We start from the raw sequence: 22,048 nt of genomic DNA, 5'->3' as shown, positions 1-22,048 counted from the left end.
GTTTTTTTTAAATAATATTTTAATATATATTGGGTCATTTAAATGATAACATTAGAAATGCTAGTATTTAAATGTGGTGTGCAGTCTATTGGGTGACCTTTGAACATTTATATTAAAACCATAACATCAGTAGAAAAATCAGTACATTTACTGCATTATTATGATTTTTATGTAGGGACTGGGTTTTTTATTGTCTGGATTATGTAACAGGTTAAAATTTAATATCAGTTTCTGCTAAATGTTATTTACAGTATTGTCTGCCTATATAAATCAATGATTTACTTAGAGCTAACGTTAATTGTTTTTTTTATTTAACGTGCAGATGAATATGCAGGTTTGTTTAAAGACTATGGTATTATCTGCCAAGATCAATGGCCACACTGGCAGGTGCATTTCTGCTATAGTGGGCTTTTACACCTGTTGCACCTGCTCATATTGGTAGTTTATATACAAACACTGACATTAGCTTCTAGTTTCAGAAGATAAATGAATTATAATGGTAGGTTAGTTTCACTTAAATTTCTACAGAATCAACTTCCACTATGAGCATGAAGACAATATTTGGAAAGGGCTGGGTATTTTTGACGCAGAGAGTGAGTTTAAATGCACCCAACACCATTTAAACTTTGTTTTTTGTAAAAAAGATTATATATATAGCAAGTTCATAACACGTTTATATTTATATCACTGAAGAAGGTAGTTAACAGGGTTGCTGTACAAGCATATCTTAGATTCCCCTGTAAATACATATTTACACCAATATTTAAATAAATTAGATTTTCTGGAAATCTCTTAACTGATTGAGCATTGCTTTATGCATAGTGAGTTCTGTGAGTTGAAACCACAACTCTCTTTTTACTGAATAAATTTAAAGGGGCAGCGATATTGGTTAACCACATTTATGTGGATAGATATGTATTAGGACCATACAAAGCAAGCACAAAAAAAACATATTACATTACAGATTCTTTTCAGATCACCAAAGTGAATATGTGAACCTACTATATGTAAGCTGTATTGAATAACATCAGCTTATTGATTTTATGTTTTTATGTGACAGGGAATTCAAAATAAAAAAGGTTTAAATCTAATCAGTAATTATAATGGCTATGTTGCAATTTAAGGATAAACTTGGAATTCTAAAGTTCTAGATTAACTAATCTGTATAATATAATGAATTATATCCCTAAAGTCTCCATAAAATGAGCCAGGTCAGGGAGGCTATCGGATCTCAGGAGGGGGATATAAAGTGCAGGAGAAGGGGCTTTGGATTCAGACTTATATCAAACAACAGACAACACTGAAGAGACCATAGGTAACAGTGAAGATGTCGGAGATTGAAGAAGTTCTGGCAAAGCTGAGAGCAGCAGCTGCAGTCCATGGTGAAGACTGGCTTCAGAAGAATGTTGGTTCCATGCTGGAACCTTTAAAACATAAAGTTCTGTCAGGTTAAACGCTTCCATTCCTGGTTCCAATTGGCAGTGGTAATTCCCGCAAAGCAGGTAGCTTCAATGCTCCCAGTTTCGTGCCCTTCATGCCTCTCTCCTTTGATTTCATTATTTTGGTCATCGTCAAGGTAGGTGCTCTCACAAGATCCTTCAAACGTCTCACGTTCAGCTTCCCGTTCCAGCTGTTATGAGAGCTGGGAACGGCACGTCTCACCTCTGCAAAAGGGAGTAGAGTCTCAGTCTGGGCGCAAGGCTCCACCTTGAGTGTAACAGGATCCAAAGACTGGGCCAGGAGGCCCGTCAGCCAGGGTTTAGCATAGGCCTGAAAAACAGAAGGGAGAAAAGGGGCCCCGGTTCTGGGGCAGGGGGCTACAAGCAAGGTCAGAGCAGACCGAGGGCCTAACGCAACACCCCAGGTTGCAACAGGATTGCAAGCCAGTGGCTGTTTTAACAACTGAGCTTCCAGCAGAAGTCCAGATGCTGAAGAAGGGCTCTCAACCCACCCGGAGCAGGAGGTAGGTATGCTGGGGGTTCAAGGCTTAGCCAGCAACATCCAGTTTCCAGACCTGTGGCTGGCCAGGATGGTGTGGCACAGTCAGGGTGTGGAGTGGCCACCGGTTTCTGTCTCTCCTTTTCCATCTTCGGTTAACCAAATGCTTAGGGTTAAATCTGGGGTGCCCATTCTGGGTTTTGGTCCTGGGCACTTCTTTATTGGGGTCTGCAGGGTTTTAGTGTAGCAGGGCAAGGGGGTCTTGCCCCCTACATGGTTCCTAATGTGTTGCCTTAAGGGTTGTCAGTGGTTGCAATGCAGCCTCCCTGGACTGTTAGTGAATCTGCGGTGAGTACAGCAGCAGCAGCTTGTGTAACGTCAGCCGAGGTAGCAACTATGGTAAGAATCTCAGCAGTATCTACGCTGGTCAGCTCCAGCTTTTTTTTATAGTATACTAGTGTAAAGGCCCATCATTGAAGTGATGTGGCCAAACAATAAAACCCCTGCCTCTTCTTTTCTCTATCCTTTCATACTCTCCTCTTCTGCTCTCTCTCCCACCTCCTCTTTTTTTCTGACTCTGCTTTTTATTTTTCTGTCTCCCTTTTTCTTTTTCTGTCCCCCTCTTTCCTTTTTCGCCATGTTCTTTTCTTTCTTTCTTCTTTCTTAAATCTCTTCTTTTCTGCTTCCTTTCTACTCATACTTTCTACTCTCTTTACTCTCTTGTTTTTTTCATTTACCCTCCTTTCTTTTCCCTTTTTTTCCCCTTTTTCGCCATGTTCTTTTCTTTCTTTCTTCATTCTTAAACCTCTTCTTTTCTGCTTCCTTTCTTCTCATACTTTCTACTCTCTTTACTCTCGTTTTTTTCATTTACCCCCTTTCTTCTCCCTTTTTCTCTTTCCTTTTTCCCTCTCTCTTTCCCTTCTCTCTTTCTTTCCTTTCTCTTTTTGTGCTCTCTCCCTCTTTTTTCTGTACAAGGTTCCCAGTAGAGTCTTTTCTTTTTATTTTACATTTTTTGGACTAGAGATATCTCAGTGGGCACAGAAGAACCCCTGTGATGTCACAGATTACATCACCAGTAAGCTTTGCCTGTACAGCTAGGAAGAGGCTGCATGGGTATGTGAAAGCACAGGGAGTGCAACAGAGCACACTTGTCCTTTATGAAAATGGAAATGCTGAGGGAGACCAATCAGAGTGTGGCAGATGCACTGTGACTGGACCTTACTTTAAGCCACACTCACCATGACAACAATTCTTATGGTGACAAGCCTATTATATTACATAATAACAACAACAATTCTATAATTTAAAACTAAACAGATTTTCCAACTTGTGTATTTTAAGTTAACTTTTATATAAGCTGCTGCTCTTGAATATTAAGTATCAGCAGTCTTTTCTGTGATTCTATTGTATTTAATGCAAATAAGAGTTTTAAGTAAAGAGTGCCATAACCATGGAAACCAGTTAAAAAGATGTACGATTCCCCCTTTTGTTGTCGTTGCCAATTTGTGAAAAAAGAACAGAGTTTTGCAGAAAAAGTATAATGAAGTATCTGACCCTAATAATTTGTCTTTCCTTTCCAATTACATTGTGTTTCTTAGCAATTCAATAAACTCTGTGTACAGTCTGACGACACTGCGGCTGAGAAGCTTTGATGCACTAGTATAAAATGGTATCTAAACTCTAACTTCATTAGAGATAAACAAAGAGCCGGCAATCTGACTGCATTTGCTGTTGTACAAGTGTTGCCCTTTTCAGTTATACATCTTTATTAATATGGAACTGTGTATTGACCGGTTTATGTACAGTTTTTGATTCCTGCTCTAATTTTTGAAGGTTTTCAAGGTAAGTTTGCTTTTTAAACCATTACACTTTTTCCAAATGAATCTACATTTTTAAGCATCGTAATGATGTTTTAATCTTTCATTTAAATATACAAGTTATAGATGTGAATTTTTTTTCAGTGATATACTTCAACTACAGATGTAGCCAGGGTAACTGGGACTTACTTTCTTTTTTTCTGCAGCATTTCTGTGTCAAGTCAACAAACTAGATTTTAATTGTTTTGTTTGGAAAATACTATGTTAAGGAGTTATAAATTCTCTTTTTTTTTAACTGTAGTTAGCCACCCTTGTATAAGCCTTGTATAAGCCTATTGAAACTGTTTTAAAATAACTATTCAATATTTATTATGTAGTCTTGTTATTGTTATAACAGTTTAGTTAGCACGGGAACTTTTATATAAATTAGAATCACTTGACATTTGAGAATCATCTGACTGTAGTAGTTGTTAAATGTAAAGAACAGAGCTGAACCAAAAAATGGTGTGTACAAACGTTGTAAGAAAACAGACTTTTGCACCACAGATTGAGTATTTATGAATTTTACTCAGCCTTCACTAAAACTGCTGCACTCTTATGGTGTATACTTTATTCCACAACCAAACCACAGGTCAATTCTTGCCCACCATAATTTGTGAAAATATATGTGGTCACTGGTGCATGTCAAATTTCTGCCACAAGTTTCTTGCTGCCTATTCCTGCATCAGACGAGTTGAATGCTGTTAACTTAATGTCTTACTGGGGTGCATTGGCTTTATTTCAGATTTTTCAAATTTAGATTTTTCATTTTTTTCACAACTTTTTTCACAAACTTAAATAAATATAAATACATTTCTTCTATCCGTATGAGATAGATCCATAATAATGTCTGAAATATTTTCTCTAAATAAAATTTGCCTTTGATGGAGCATCTTGCTATATTTCTCCTTTAGACTTTTTTAAGAATTACAATTTAATAATTGATAAAATACACAAAAACAGACGAATATTTACTGTGAAAATATTTTCAATTAAAGGTTGTCTATACATCACAAAATACAAATGTGCTGTCCATTGCAAAGACTGTCTTATTATAATTAGGTACAATTGGGTAGACATTACAATACTAGAGTACAGTTATACATTGATATAAAGCTGAAGTCTGTGTAATCTAAGTGCTATGTTTTCATGAAACAGTATTACAATCCCCATTGCTGTATACACTGTTTTTGTACTGGTTTTTTTTTCACTGTGCATTTTTAATTTTTTAAATCCTAGAATGGTCATTTTGGGGGATATTTTAGAAAGCAGCAAGACAATTATTTATTTTGGTGGATTCCTACACTTATGTACACTTTGTTGGAAAGTTTCAAAAATCTTGGTTATGTAACTAATATGTGTACCAATGAACAAGTTAATGTTGTATGTGAATGTGATATATATATATATATATATATATATATATACTGACTGGGCACTTTATTAGGTACACTTGGTCAATTGCTTGTTAACACAAATAGCTAATCAGCCAAGCACATGGCAGCAACTCAGTGCATTTAGGCATGTAGACGTGGTCAAGACAACTTGCTGAAGTTCAAACCGAGCGTCAGAATGGGGAATTTAAGTGACTTTGAATGTGGCATGGTTGTTGGTGCCAGATGGGCTTGTCTGAGTATTTCAGAAACTGCTTATATACTAGGATTTTCAAGCACAACCATCTCTAGGGTTTATAGGTTTATAGAAAAATATCCAGTGAGCGGCAATGTGGACGAAAATGCCTTACTGATGTCAGATGTCAGAGGAGAATGGGCAGACTGGTTTGAGATGACAGAAAGGCAACTCAAATCACCACTAGTTATAACCAAGGTATGCAGAATGCCATCTCTGAGCTCACATCAAACCTTGAAGCAGATCGGCTACAGCAGCAGAAGACTACACTGGGTGCCACTCATGTCAGCTAGTAACAGGAAACGGAGGCTACAATTTGCACAGGCTCACCAAAATTGGACAATGGAAGACTAGAAAATCATTGCCTGGTTTGATGAGTCTCAATTCTAGCTACGACATTCAGATGGCAGGGTCAGACTTTGGCGTAGACAACATGAAAGCATGGATCCATCCTGCCTTATATAAATGGTTCAGGCTGGTGGTGTGGGGGACAGTTTATTGGCGCCCTGTGGGCCCCTTAGTACCAATTGAGCCATGTTTAAAGGCGACAGCATATTTGAGTATTGTTGCTGACAATGTCCATCCCTTTATGACCACAGATGGCTACTTCCAGCAGTATAATGTCACAAAAGCTCCCATCATCTCAAACTGGTTTCTTGAACTGAGCTGAGGAATTTCCTAGGGAAAATCTAGGTTTATTATAACTTATTTACCATTCTGCTTAACCAAGTTAAAGGCAATTTTAGTGTTTGTAATAAAAACTTAAGTGAATCTAGCACTAAAGTGATCTATTATATAACTTCTATAATGTATATATTGTCTTTTTAGGAGTAATTCTAATTTGTATTTACCAACTCTAACATCACATCTAACTCCACCAATGGCAAAGCCAGGTGTATTCCTGCACAGCTTCTTCTAATGCCAATAGTCTCTCTTGGAAGAATGTATTGCAGTCTGGATATCACCCCGGTAGGCAGATTATTTACAACCTTTTCTCTTGAAAATTTGACAGAAAGATGAAAAAAGGGATGGGAAACTGCAGTTTTTGTTTATTTTATATATTTTTTTCTTTTTGTTTTTTGCTTTCGTTGATATTCTAATGCACCAAAAAAATTTGGTATCTGATAAAATATTGATGTTTTTTAATGGAAAAAGTGTTGCAGTGTGTTTCAAATGCCTATACAGGTGTAGCTATATATGATTATCTGGAATGTGATAATTGTTCTGTGAATGCGATACTTTTCATTTGGCTCTGGAAAATTTGGTGAACTGCCAATTCATGCACAAAAGACCTCATTCTAAGTTAGGGTTTATGTGCATAGCATGGCAACTACCTCATAGGGGACAATGCAAAAATATCTGAACAATTTTCTTAATATAGATCAATGTTACTCTGAAGAAAGTATTAATTAACTAGATAATTATAAATTATATTTCACCTTAATACATGGATACCTGAACACGGAGTACTCTAAGTTGAAGATTGTCTGAGTGGTGTATGCTAGTGGCAAATAACTGGTGACTAACTGTGGATCTTTATGGGTTTTTGGAGTTTTTTTATATTATTTACATTCCTCAATTGTGAGTTATATAAAACTATAACATTGCTGTTTTGCATACATTATACATTATATACCGTATTTGCTCGATTATAAGACGAGGTTTTTTTCAGAGCAAATGCTCTGAAAAATACCCCTCGTCTTATAATCGGGGTCGTCTTCTAATCAGACCTCAAATAGAGGTCTGATTAGGAGACTAAGATCCAGATCCCCCGCACCGCTGCAGGGGACCTGGATCCTCCTGTCGTCGCCTCCCCCCTCCCCACACACTTACCGGTGCTTCCGGAGGTGAAGTTGGCAGCGGGGGTTTGTATGCGTCCGTCGCAAATACCTTCCCCGACTGTCAGAGTTCCAGAGTTCCTGATCTCTGACAGCCGGGGAAGGTATTTGCGACGGACGCATACAAACCCCCGCTGCCAACTCCACCTCCTTCCGGCTGCCGCGGAATGAGACGTCAACCCGCTGCCCCGGCAATACAGCAGGAAATTGGAAGCACCGGTAAGTAAGTAAGTAAGTGTGTGTGTGTGTGTGTGTGTGTGTGTGTGTGTCATTTCTTGAATGCCTTACACCCCTATATGCCACTCTGGCACTTAGGGGGTTAAAAGGCATATTATGGGGCAGAGTGGCATATAGGGAGGTATAAGGCATTTCAGGAGGCAGAGTGGCGTTAAGGGGGCATTTAATAGTGCACTCTGCCTCCTGAAATGCCTTATACCTCACTATATGCCACTCTGCCCCATAATATGCCTTTTAACCCCCTAAATGCCAGAGTGGCATATAGGGGTATAAGGCATTTCTGGAGGCAGAGTGCTCTATATAATGCCTTTTAACTCCCTTAATGCCACTCTGCCTCCTGGAATGCCTTATACCTCCCTATATGCCACTCTGCCCCATAATATGCATTTTAACCCCCTAAATGCCAGAATGGGATATAGGGGTATAAGGCATTTCTGGAGGCAGAGTGGCACATAGGGGGTCAAAAGGCATACCATGGGGCACAGTGGCATATAGAGGGTTAAAAGGCATATCATGGGCCACAGTGCCATATTGGTGTGGCAAGCCTGGGGGCAGATGTGCGTAACTGGGGGACAGGTTGGAAAATACAAGAAATAAAAACAAAAAAAATATTTTTCTCAATCATAGCTTTTATTAAAAAAAATAGTTTACATGAATTAACATTTACTGGTAAAACTTTTTTCCTTTAGGGTCGTCTTATATTCAGGCTTTTTCTTTTTTTCCTAAGTTAATATTCAGATTTTGGGGGGTCGTCTTATAATCGAGCAAATACGGTATATATACAGTAACCAACCCAACTCATTCTGGGCGCCAATTCCCCATTTTAAGGGCCATCTTGTATTTTAGTGATCATTTAAGTGGCAGTACTAAAGCCAGGAATTGACCCAGCAAAAAAGAAACTCTGAAATGTTTTTGTTTGTGTGAGTTGGTAATGCTACAGTTTTCGTCACATATTAAGACAAGGGAGTTTAAGGATTGATGTGTATGTCCACATGTCACTCCATAGCACATAACACGAGATATGTTACATAAAGTGGGCTAAGACTTTATATGTAAGTTGGCCAAATTTTTGTTACATTCGTTGCTTTTGATTTTAAAACAGAACCATTTAAAGCAAAGATTACACAGGCTGAACTAAACCTGTGTTCTTTCTTTTACCGATTGTTTTTTTTGTGTTTATTTTAACAAATTCATAACTTCTAATACAGTTTCCATGTTGTTGTTTTACAGTCTGGCTTGATTAAGTATGTGTGTTTTTCTTATGCTGAATCAAGTAGATTGTACAAATTGTACAAACCACAATATTTATTTTTGTTTAAAACACACTCAGCAATGTCTTTCTGGGAAAGTCCATTGATGATACATAACTTTACTATTCATGTCATCAAAACTGTTATTATAATAAATTCTTTGTTTTAGTAGATTATATCATAACATGTAATTTATTATTTAAGTCCTGCTACAAAAAATGCAATAAAGTGTCTTCAAATTGAAGGCTTTTGTGATCATAAAAGTGTACTGGTTTAACAGGTTATTTTGTTTGTTGTTACAGAATTATTGTGTGACATGGCTTCAGTGTCTCTCTGTCATGGGATAGAGGAATGTTTTGTATTTACTAAGAAGAAACACTCAATAACTAACAATGGATCTCCCTAAAAGCTGCAGCTCAGAGGCTACACAATGGTAAAATTATCTTATACTATGTGTGTTTGATTAGGTGACATCTAGACTGAGCTATTATTATAATAAGCAATGACTACTATTAGCACACAAACATGATGTGTTGATAATAATGTCTGTAACCAGGTTTTATGTATTCTTGCCTGGAGTAACCTGTCCTTTTGCAATATAATTAAAAACGGTACACGGAAGAGTAATAATCATTGATTCACTTCGCACATGCAATTTAGTAAATAGAGGTCTATTCGTTAAATCCAAGTACCTCCAGGTTGGCAAAATTCTCCAGATTCACAAAATGCAACTCACATTCACTTGCAATCAATATGCATGCAGAAGATGGTGGAGATGGTGAAGAAGAGGTCTCGAGGACAGAGAGCTGGGTTCCTTGTGTAAGGGGACAGAGTAAATAGAAAAAGGGGAGGCAGTTGTTTACATGCAAACCCTAAACTAAAATCAGTATTAATGAAGCTGTGCATGATGACAGTAGTAATGTGGAGACACTGTGGGTGGACATTAGCCTAGATAGTAAAAGGAGTTGCACACTACTTGTAGGTGTATGTTACAAGCTACCAAACATTAGTAATGAAGGGGAGGATCAGTTGCTATTTCAAATTGAATAGGCTGCAAATAGGAATGAAGTTTTGATCATGGGAGATTTTAATTACCCAGATATAGAGTGGAATAAATGAACTAGTTCCACTAAGGGCAGCAAGTTTCTGAACCTGCTTAATGGCCAATTTATGAATAACCAGAATGAGGAATCTGCACACTCCAAGAGAACCCAGGTGCTTAACTGTGCCAGGAAGGGCCAGTTCCTCAGTAAATCCATTAGATAAATAAAGGCTCCAGGCACTCAAGAGTTCCATCAGGCAGATTTATTGAGACAAGAAACAGCGTTTTGACCTCACAATGAGGTATTTTTCAAGTTATAGAATAAAACAAGTGTTCATATTTCACCTGTAACTAAGCCAAGCCTTTCATCCTTTGTCTTTGAAAAAACATGTTTTACTGTAATCTACATTTAAGCATTTAACTTATTTGACTTTCCACATATGTGTTATAAAGTTCAGAAACTGTAATTGTGACACAATCATTTAATCATTGAAACTTATCTAACTTTTTTTGCAGTTTACCAGAAGCACAAAGGCAGGCAGGTAAGATAAGAATGGCTAAAAATAGCTAACATTCTAATTTTATCTATCAGTGTGTTTGTCTACATTCTAAGTCAATAAATGGTTGATTCTGTTATGTATACTAGTTAAATAAAATTTTTAGACAACAAAGGAAAATGTTGCTGGGTCTACTATACCAAAGGGTAGTCTTATCAAGAAACAAATATTTAATGTCTAGGAACAAATAATATAAAAAAAAATTAGTCTAATTTACATTAAGCACAAAAATGTGGTGCTTTTAACATTTCCCTACTACTCTTAATACCGTATTTGCTCGGTTATAAGACGACCCCCCAAACTCTGAATATTATTTTAGGAAAAAAAGAAAAAGCCTGAATATAAGACGACCCTATAGGAAAAAACGTTTTACCAATAAATGTTAATTCATGTAAACTATGTAAACTATTTTTTTAAATAAAAGCTATGATTGAGAAAAATATTTTGTTTTTATTTCCTTTTATTTTCCGACCTGCCCCCCCCAGTTATGCACATCTGCCCCCAGCCTTGCCACTCTGCCCCAGAAATGCCTCATACCCCCTATATGCCACTGTGCCCCATGATATGCCTTTTAACCCTCTATATACCACTGTGCCCCATGATATGCCTTTTGACCCCCTATGTGCCACTCTGCCTCCAAAAATGCCGTATACCCCTATATGCCACTCTGACATTTAGGGGGCTAAAAGGCATATTATTGGGCAGAGTGGCATATAGGAAGGCATAAGGCATTTCAGGAGGCAGAGTGGCGTATAGAGGGTTAAAAGGCATTTCTGAAGGCAGAGTGGCGTATAGAGGGTTAAAAGGCATTTCATATTTAACACTCCCCCCTCCCCAAACTTACCGGTGCTTTTGATTCCCCGGTGTGTTGTCCGGGCAGCGTGTAGACGTCTACGTGATTCGCCTAGACAACTTCCACTGCAGCCAGAAGGAGGTGCGGTTAGCATGGGGGGTTGTCTGCGTCCATCGCGCAGACCTTCCCCGGCTGTCAGTGAGAATTCCCCGCACCGGAACTCTCCTCACTGACAGCCGGGGAAAGTCTGCGCAATGGACCTCCTTCCGGCTGCAGCAGAAGTTGTCTACGCGAATCTACGTCTACACGCTGCCCCGGCTACACAGAGGGGAATCAGAAGCACCGGTAAGTTGGGGGGGTCAGGAGGATCCAGGTCCCCTGCAGCGCTGCGGGGGATCTGGATCTTAGTCTCATAGTCAGACCTATTTGACCCCGATTATAAGACGAGGGGTATTTTTCAGAGCATCTGAAAAAACCTTGTCTTATAATCGAGCAAATACGGTACATCACATTGCATTACTTTATTTTTTGGTGAGAAACATTAATTGATGATTATTATGTTACACTCTAGGTCCAAAGTAGCACAAGTACATGGTAGCTGGATACTTGGAGAAAACTTAAACTGGCATTTCTAGCCATCTCACAAAAACCCAATTGTCAGTAATGTTTTCCATGTGTTATAATATGAGCATGTCGGTGGTCCATTTAGAGTAATATCATGTGTGGCTAGATTATACAAAGCTACTATGATTATAGTTTATGAATGAACTATGCCTGCTATCAGTATTTGGCACTTGGGGTGGATCCTGTATGGTGTTGGCAAGAATATTTATTTCACAAATTTGTAAACTGTATGTCAACTGGAAAAATAATGATTAATTGTTAATATTAAATTATTAACTTATAAATAAATAAAATAATGGCTGTGTGTTGAGTTATTTGAGGGGACAGCAAATTTACACTGTTATACAGGCTGTACACTCACTTATTTACATTGTAGCAGAGTGTCATTTCTTCAGTGTTGCCACATGAAAAGATATAATATATTCTCTATAGATGAATGCCAATAACAAAAATGTGAGGGGTGTGCTCACTTTTGTGAGATAATGTATATAGAAAAACATTGTGACCTGTGTACCTGTTCTGGACTAAGATACCAATATTGATATAATTGAATGCATACAGCTATGCTATAACACTTCAACGTTAAAGATGAGGTAAAAATATTCTATTTTTGTATGTAGTAGATAGGGAAGACAACCAAACAACTATTATTAAAAATATTCATATTGGACATCCAGACAACATTTAATTGACTATTCATGTAGTATACATGAGATGTTTCTGCTTAACAATGTATGTTTCATTTTAAGGTTCCATACCAGCAAAGGGAATGATTAAAGTGAGTGTTAAAGATTACATGAGGTAAGTTTGAATGAATTGCAGATATTAAGCGAGAGAACCTCAATATTTTATTTGCTATGGCAGAAATTCAATTGTTTCCCGTTGTCTCATTATGACTGTTGCAATTGAAGGCAGAAAGTTTAAAAATAACAGAACATGTACATGTATTGCATTCTTCCTTCCTTCCACCTTTAGCTGCAATGTGATTTACACTTTTTTTATGATGAATGTTAGCTTGCAAAAATGTGTTGGGTACAGGATGCATGTTTACTATGTAGAGTGATAGCAATGTGGCTTTCTTTAATGTTGCAGTAAATATGTTGGCTGGAATTATTAGTAAGAAACACAGCTATGTTAGCTAAGATTTGAAAAGTGTAGGCTACTGTGATGTAGTATTTTATTTGCTTTGTTGTATGTAGATATTGGGCATTTCAGCACGACCTTTATCTGTAGGAGGTTAAAATAACTTGTGGATTAATTAACCCATGAGTTGCTTGTGATTTGTAAATGAGTTGTAGCTTATTCCATCCCTCTCCATTGCACCAGGCATTGGTGGAGGGGGAAAACAATCTGTCCGCCCCACAATGTTTACTTTTACATATTAGGGACCATTTAGAATTGTAAAGTGGAGCCAATGATTCTTATGTTGAGGCCAAGGAAAAGGGCCACTGCAAATATAAAATAAAAAAAGCCAGGCGCAATGCATTGTACACAATGTACTCCCCATTAGTGTGCATACATGCAACTTCAATTAAGTCTGGTCAGTTTACTGTTAGACTACATAGCCCAATCCAGGGGCTAATTGGGAGATGGCTTACTTGCACCTCCCCTAACACAGTAATAAGGTTTTGGTAGCAGTATAAACTGCTTTGTGTGCCTACTATGTAGGAGGTGAGAGTAGGTTCTCACTTATTGAGAGTGTGCCTTAACATGGTGGGTGAGCTTAATTATGCTTTGGCCAATTCATATAACCAAAACCTCTCATTTATATTATGTTTATATATTTGTTGCCAACTTTATGAGGTTGAGAAGCGCAGATAGTTATTGTTTTTTGTATACACTGTACAGCCAATACACTGTATTTGCAGCATGCACACACCTGTTTGGTAGGCTTCATTTTACACATTTGTATTAGTTGAGCCTGGGTTTAGCTTAGCGCACCGTCATTTTTCTATTCGCTAAGTGTATATGTGTGTTTATGGACAGGTGTTTGTAAAAGGCGCTGTGTATGGGTAGTGGTGTGTAAGAGCAGTGTATGTGTATATGTATGTTTATAGAAAGGTGTTTGTATGGGTAGTTGTGTGTGTAGTGTTGTGCTTGCTGCACGCTTGGACGGATGACATCAGGCTCCCGTACAAGCATGATGTTGTTAACTGGGTGGAGCTGGCAGGTACATAAAAAAGACAGTTGACAGTTGTTTTCTTTGTAACGTTAGCGGACAGTATAATAGAACGCATCAGTTACGTATTGGAATGGTCATTGCATTATTACGCGATTCCCCTTGACGACAATTGACGGTCACATCACGTAAAAACATTCAGTTAACGACAATTGATGTACCAGGACCGTCATGGCTTTACACTGGTGTAGAAAGCAATCTACGTTCACTTTCTTTACCCAAAGTTGAGGCATTCAGCAACACCGAGATCGCCATGTCTGGCCCCTCCCCGGGTTGTCAATGTCTGCCATATACTGTATGACACCCATTTTAAAAGAGTTTAGGAGGAGATTCACGCACAACCATCTCTAGGGTTTACAGAGAATGGTCCGAAAAAGAGAAAATATCCAGTGAGCGGCAGTTGTGTAGACAAAAATGCCTTGTTGATGAGGTTAAGAGGTCAGAGGAGAATGGTTCGAGATGACAGAAAGGCAACAGTACCTCAAATAACCACTCGTTACAACCAAGGTATCCTGGATACCATCTCTGAACTCCACACCGGGTGCCACTACTGTCAGCTAAGAACAGGAAACTGAGGCTACAATTCGCACAGGCTCACCAAAATTGTACAGTGGAAGACTAGACGAACGTTGTCTGGTCTGATGAGTCTCAATTAGAGCTGTGGCATTCAGATGGCAGGGTCAGACTTTGGAGTAAACAACATAAAAGCATGGGTCCATCCTGCCTTGTATCAACGGTTGAGGCTGGTTGTGTAATGGGGTTGGGGACATTTCATTTCCACACTTTGGGCCCCCTAGTACCAATTGAGCATCGTTTAAACATGCCAGCCTACCGGAGTATTGTTACTGACCATGTCCATCCCTTTATGACCATAAAGTGTACCCATCTTCTGATGGCTACTCCCAGCAGGATAATGCACCATGTCACAAAGCTCACATCATCTCAAATTGGTTTCTTGAACATGACAATGAGTTCACTGTACTCCAATGGCCTCCACAGTCACCAGATCTCAATCCAATAGAGCACCTTTGGGATGCGGTGGAATGGGAGATTTGCATCATGGATGTGCAGCCAACAAATCTGCAGCAACTGATGGACCAAAATGGACCAAAATCTCTGAGGAATGTTTCCAGCATCTTGTAAAAAGTATGCCACGAAGAATAAAAACAGTTCTGAAGGTAAATAAGGGGTCCAACCCGGTTCTAGCAAGGTGTACCTAATAAAGTGGCCAGTGAGTGTGTGGGCAGGTGTGTGTAAGGCCAGTGTATGTGTAGATGTGTATGTAATGACAGTGTAAGTGTGTGTGTTTATGGGCAGGTGTTTGTAAAAGGCAGTGTGTAAGGGCAGTGTATGTGTATATGTTTGTGTGTAAAGGCATGTATGGGCAGTCATGTGTATGGGCAGTGTATGTGTATATGTGTGTTTATGGGCAGGTGTGTGAAGGCAGTGTCAATAAAATAACCTCTGTAAAAAAAATTGCTGAGGGAGCACAATATTCCTTTGCCTCGGGAGCAAAAGGAGCCAGCTACAGCTCTGCTCACAACAACCAGGCAGTGTGAGAGCCTGTCGCTCCGTCTTTGCACTTATTTGTAAACTATAAAGAAAAGCTTTTGAGAGTTTTCCTCTCTTTCTCAGGTCTGAAGCAATACCTGAGGAAGAGAGGAAAACTTTTGAAAGCTTGTCTTTTAAGTATAATGTTAATCCAATAAAAAGGTATCATTGCATCCTGTATCTTATTGATATATAATTAGTTTTTTTAGTGGCATGATTTAGTGGTGGAGCTAATTAGTGCCCCCAGTTTTGACTGTGGTATCTTATGTGCCCCCTCTATATATTGTTCCTAGAGTTGCCACTGTATATTATGTGCCACCCCTATATATTGTTGGCACTGCTTTTGTCACTATGATTTCTACAGCACATTCCTCATTACCTTTCAGCAAACATGTATTAAAATATTTATAATATGTACTTGTTACCTATGAAGGAACCTATTAAGATAAACAGCATGTGGAAAAACCTTTATGTGAATTGTGTGTGAATGTCATCGTTGTGCTTAAATATATTTTGTTTACATTTTCCTCTAACTTGTAGAACCCAGGGATTTTTTCTTAAGCCTGGATTTCATTTTGGCAGATTCATTAGCATTAAATGAAATAACTTAGAAATGGTTTCTTTCTCTTGAGTGCATTGTATAGCCTTACAAGGCTAATGGTGTCTATTTTGAACTGTTTGTGCTGTATGTTGTCTTACCGCAGTTCATCACTGCCCCTTTTAATTCTTCCAAAGTCTCCTTCAGAGCGGTTAGCAAAAGCATGAAATATCAGTGTATTGCCGAAAAGCATTGCAGAAGAATTTGCCTTTCAGAGGGTTAAATCACTTTATAGGTTGATATTCACACCAATAAATTAAATAAAATAAAACAAAATAACAAAAATTAAATATTAAGTTTCAGTCTCTATAGATGAATGCCAATCAAAATAATTTAAAAGAAGAAAACGAGAAACAAAATCCCCACACATATCTATTATGTATTCATGGATGTACTGTTATTATACTTATTTGTGTGCATACTGAATTTGCAGAGGATGGATATTTACATTTGCAAGTATTTCAAATATTGCCCTGCTTTGGTGTTGTGCTATATTAAGTGTGTGTTTAACTGTACGTTAAGCTTTGTGTATTACATTTTTTGCTATTGTTCTGCAACTACTTTTAAAATTTTGCACTAGAATCACTTTTTTTATACAAAATATTTAATTAAAATGAGACAATATTCATATAGAAGAGGTTCATCTGGTAAACTTTGGATGCCAAACCTAGCAAGCTCAATTGTTGTCCACTTCTCTTGGGTGTGACTCCATACTAAAAAATATATTCCACTATGACAGAAAAAGTGCTGATTTGTCATTATGGTATTTCCAGCTAGATTTAGAGGTGGTGGTAGAACAGTTTTAATTGTATCTATTTATTTTAAACACCACTAACTCCCCTACTGCCCAGAGGATAGAAGGAGAAGCGTGGGTAGACTCTGCCTCACCAACTTTTAAAGGATTAACTTTGCTTTATATTCATCCTTAAGATTTTTTTATACCCATTAGGTAAGGAATACAGGCAGAAGATATGGATGAGCTCTGTAAAGGTCATTGGGTTATTTGTGTGTGGTTTCAGCTAGTCTCTAGACAGTATACTAGCCAGCTAAATCTGTACTGCACTGTGTGGATCCTCACTACCAATGACAATATCAATGTGCTTTTGTCCCCCAGTAGTGAAAAATATTAACCCTTTATTAACCCTTAGTATTAATATTAACCCTTTCTAGTAGGCAGAAACCTACCTTTCTTTGCACAACCTAAACGACTATTAGAAACGCTCAGTATGGAAAAACAGACAACTGTATATACCAAAAATCTGTACAAAAAATAATAAATCTATACTCATTTTATCTAGATTAGAAACACAATGCTAGGAGACAACAAAAATAATAGTACATAATATTCAGTACAGTGAAATAATTACATCAAACCAGAGCATGCAAAAAGGCACAAAATTGCCTCTTAATTGTACAGGGTTATGTACAATCCTAAAGGATAACAACATTGATAATTTGTTAAATTGACACTTTTATTTAAGTTTATTTCCATTGCCACAAATTACTTTTTAAGTTATCTTAAGAAAACCACAATTAACTAGGACAGGTTAAATAGTTGCTTAATTAATAAAGTATTCTGTAATCTGATGACATAGCTAGTCTGGTTTCTGCTGTAACACAGCACAGAAATAAACACATTATTTGAGAAAAAAATGTTTTAAACGCCATGGCTACAGAAGCTGTGTTCCCTGAAGGTTAGCAGCTGATTTACCATCTGTCATAAAGCAGAATACCTTCTGTCTCATTTACAGTCTAATTTGCATTTGCTAGCACCTAACACCTCTATTCTCACACCTACAATATGCTACCATATTTTGTTTTCCAAAGTTAGATGATGTTGGTTTGCATTATGTTTTTTTTCCTTGCCTACATTTTCCTTAATATACATAATTTAAGAGTAAACTAAGGCAAAATGAAAATTATTGTTCGGTTAAAATCTGCCCTAGCTACTTGATTGTGGTTTTGTGTTATACAGCTTTGGTTTCTTTCCCATCCAGCTCTCTGCATACGTATATGGAGACGCCATCAACACCAAGATGGGATACACTTACAAAATCTGTTTCTCGCTATCCTAAAAGGTTGGTCATAATAAGTTGTGCCATTGAATGTGCGTGCAATGACATAACCAGGAGAACCGCCGGAGATGGTGTTCACAGTGACCTATTAACCTAGCTACCGCCTCCACGGTTATCATCTTTATCCTGGCACTCCATGATTTAAATATGCAAAACGCCTTTTTAAAAGATGTCCATAGTGTGAATGGGCCTGTTGGTGAGATCAAATATTTCCCTTGTAACCAGTCTAATGAGTAGGTGCCTCATTGCCTAAGTGGGCGATATGCCCCCTGGAGTGCTACCCCATTGACTTGCCATCTTAGGCAAAAATATGCTGATGGGGGTGCACCAAAATATTGCAGCGGCACAATGAGATACACCACTACTAACATCATGTGCTGATTATATTATGACTAGAAGGAGCATGGAAGCGTTTGTGTTTTTTAGTCATATTTCAGTTAATTATTTCAATTATATATCTTGCCATTGATAAAAGTATTTAAAGAGGGTATTAATAAGCCACATACTTGTAAACCCCCGTGAAAATCATATTGAATAGATTCTGAATTCTTTTAATTTTGTTAAGGAATCTGGAACTGTTTTTTTAATTACACACATATTTAATGTGCCACTCCACTCTACCCCCACATATACCACTCCACGCTGCCTCCCACATATGCCACTCCAAGCTGCCTCCCACATATGCCACTCCACGCTGCCTCCCACATATGCCACTCCATGCTGCCTCCCACATATGCCACTCCACTGTACCCCCACATGCTGCTGCCAGTGGGGAGTCCAGGCTGTCAAACGACAGCCTGGTCTCCCGTGCAGCGGCAGGGATGTGTCCCTGACGCTGCACGAAGGGCTGGACGTACCGGGACGTCCATAGGGGTTTCTTTGTGGGCGTTTTTTGGACGTCCCGGTACGTCTATAGGGGAATGAAGGGGTTAACATGAAAAGAACTGCAGACTTGCCTTGGTTAAGGTCAGTTTTCACAACTCCACAATAAGAAAGAGACTGTGCAAAAAATGGCATCCATGGGAGAGTTGCAAGGTGAAAAACCACTATTGATCAAAAAGAACTAGGGCTGCAACAACTAATCGATAAAATTGATAATAATCGATAATGAAATTCGTTGCCAATGAATTTAATTATCGATTAGTTGAATCGATTATAAAATGAGGGTTTTTTCAGAGCAAACACTCTGAAAAATACCCCTCATTATATAATCCGTTTCAGTGACTCACAGCAGCAGCAAATACTTACCAGTCCCTCCCTGAAATCACTGTGACAACTGGCCCCGCCCCTTCCTTCTCCCAGAAGGCCAGAACCACATGGCTGTGACACTCTAACTGTAAGTATAAAAACACCTAATAGTATGCTCCCTGGTGCTGGGAAAGTCTGGAAAATCTATATAAATTAGGTATTTCTGAAATCAGGACACCTGAATTGAAAAACTTGGAGGGGATTTTCCATCACTTTACCTAATTTTGTAAGGATTCAGAGGGAAAATGTAAAAAAAAATTAGTTTATTTTTCTAATCTTCGCTAGTTTTTACTAAATTTCTCATTCTAAATTTTCAGCTAATCATCCAACTATGGTATCAAACGAAAGCTCTATCTCTCCTTGAAAAAACAATATATAGTTTACATGGGTACACAGGGCCGGCCCAAGACTTAATGCCGCCTGGGGCGAAGTTTAAAATGCCGCGGCATTTTAAACTTCGCCGACGCCATTATCTACCCTTACCCCCCCCGTTTAAAAGTACTTACGTTTAAACAGTCTTGCGGCGAGTCTCCCTGCTCTGCCACGGTGCCGGCTTGTAATGCCGAGCGCCGGAAATTGACGCCACTTCCGGCGCTCAGCATTACAAGCCGGCACCGAGACCGAACAGGGAGACTCGCCGCGGAGGAGAGAGAGAGAGAGGGGCGCCGAGCGGGTAAGCGAACACCACTAGGCGCCCCTCTCTCTCCTCCGCTTAAAAAAAAAAAGCCCTTGGGGCGGCAAAGTGCCGCCCCTTCAAAAGTGCCGCCTGGGGCAATTGCCCAAGTCGGTTCCATTGTAGGGCCGGCCCTGTGGGTACACTATTCACAGGAACAGAGAATCATCGCTCAACCGACATACCCCAAAAATGGCAAAATTGCTCTGGGCTTTGAGGTACCAAAAACCCCTGGGATTGAAGGGGTTAATCAGAGTTCTTGTGTGACCTTCTCCATGTGCTCTAGGGGGAATTTTGGTAGGCCTGCTACCCCTAGGAAGGTTCACTTTTGTTCCAAGTTTTCTCTATTTGTAGATAATGTCTCTCACTGTGGTTTCCTGGAGTCCCAGAGCTTTAGAAATGGCTTTGTAACCCTTTCCAGACTGATAGATGTCAATGCCTTTCATCACTGTTCTCGAATTGCTTTATATCACAACATCATGTGCTGCTTTTCAAGGCATTTTTACACTATTGGCTTTGGAAGACAGGTTCTATGTATTTGATGTTTAGCTTTAACAGGGCTGGCTGTATTCATGCCTGTGTGTGTGTGTGAAATTTAACTCAATTATCAATTTATTGAGTTCAATGTCACACACACTTCTCCATCATAGAACTCCCGGCGGAAGTCCCGGCAACGGAGGTTGTCTGTGTGCATCGCGGAGACATCCACCGGCCCCGCTAGACACCAGGGAGTCTGGGGGTGCATTGGTAAGTCTGAGGGGGGGGTGGCATATCAGGGGGGCAGAGTGGCATTTCTAGGGGGTATAAAACGTCTGGGGGCAGAGTGGCATTTCTAGGGGGCAGAGTGGCTTATCTGGCGTCAGGGTGGCATTTCTAGGGGGCATAAAGCATATCTGGGGGCAGAGTGGCATATCTGGGGGCAGAGTGGGATTTCTAGGGGGCATAAAGCATATCTGGGGACAGAGTGGCACATCTGGGGGGCAGAGTGGCATATCTGGGGGCAGGGGGGAATATCTATAATAAAGTACATTATGAATTAAGGGCGTCCTTAAAATGGCTATTGGTTTTTCAAATTTTTGTTTGTATATAACATACTGTATGCTGACTAACCACATAATTGATACCAAAAATATTAAAATACATGTATTCCTGTTTATTAGGTAAAATACTGTTTTACTATTCCACTAATGTGTATTTTTTCTTTAAAATAGCACCAAACTTTTAAGGTGCTCCCTATAATCGGGTGCGGCCTATGAAATATACATACATACTGTATATATTTAAACCATTTGTAACAAAAAGCTACAAAATGCTAGGAAGGGAACATGAACATTCCTCTAGTGTACTTGGTGATAACTTTTTCTAATGGTTTTTTGGTTGGGCAGCATGGAGAATCATAGTAACCATGCTGGGTAGATAGGATTTTTTTCAAAAATGCTCTGTATATTGAAAAAAAAGAAGAAAAACCAAATCAAACCATAAACGGGATCTCCAGGTTTGAACTGGCTTACCGGGAAACCATGCCACCTTACCTGGTCCTACGGGGCTGTGTCGATACAAGTGCACTGCACCTAGTAACCACTGGGGCTGGTCTGGTGCCTGCTTCCCTGATGAGCAGGACCAGTTGGGGAGATAACAGATCTTCTCCTAACTGGCCCATCCATAATGTTATAGGTATTCCTGCTAATCTAAATTTCTCATTTGATGTATACTTGCAATCTAGGGTTTGCATGTGTTGCTCAGTTGATCTCTATGTTTCCATTAGGTTCTCATTTGATCTATACACACCATGTAGGATTTGCAAATGTTTACCTCTAAAGAATAATTTCTACTGTTTCAGACTGTTTAGCAAATCATTTTACACATTTGTAGCTCTAATTTTTTTTTTTGGAACACTACAAGTTTATTTGCCTGTTTATCATCTACTATGAAATTGATTTTTGTTTTTTTTCCCCAATAA

At 38.8% G+C, this 22,048-nt stretch overlaps 1 protein-coding gene and 1 long non-coding RNA gene across 2 annotated transcripts in view; both read left to right on the top strand.

Annotated features, from left to right (window-relative positions):
* Nucleotides 1-22,048, top strand: part of ITPRID1 (ITPR interacting domain containing 1) — a 60,137-nt gene that overhangs the window by 346 nt on the left and 37,743 nt on the right. The window contains 3 exon segments of the mRNA XM_053466973.1: nucleotides 10,307-10,332; nucleotides 12,514-12,565; nucleotides 18,090-18,170. Coding sequence (XP_053322948.1) covers nucleotides 10,307-10,332; nucleotides 12,514-12,565; nucleotides 18,090-18,170 — 159 coding nt within the window.
* Nucleotides 3,684-9,474, top strand: LOC128497092 (uncharacterized). The gene is made up of 2 exons (XR_008354279.1): nucleotides 3,684-3,780; nucleotides 9,051-9,474. It is a non-coding gene; the product is annotated as an uncharacterized LOC128497092 (long non-coding RNA).

The sequence above is a fragment of the Spea bombifrons genome, chromosome 5 (genome assembly GCF_027358695.1).
Source record: "Spea bombifrons isolate aSpeBom1 chromosome 5, aSpeBom1.2.pri, whole genome shotgun sequence".
Classification (NCBI taxonomy): Eukaryota; Metazoa; Chordata; class Amphibia; order Anura; family Pelobatidae; genus Spea; species Spea bombifrons.
The sequence above is the reverse complement of the archived record's forward strand: the minus strand, read 5'-3'. Positions and strand labels throughout refer to the sequence as shown.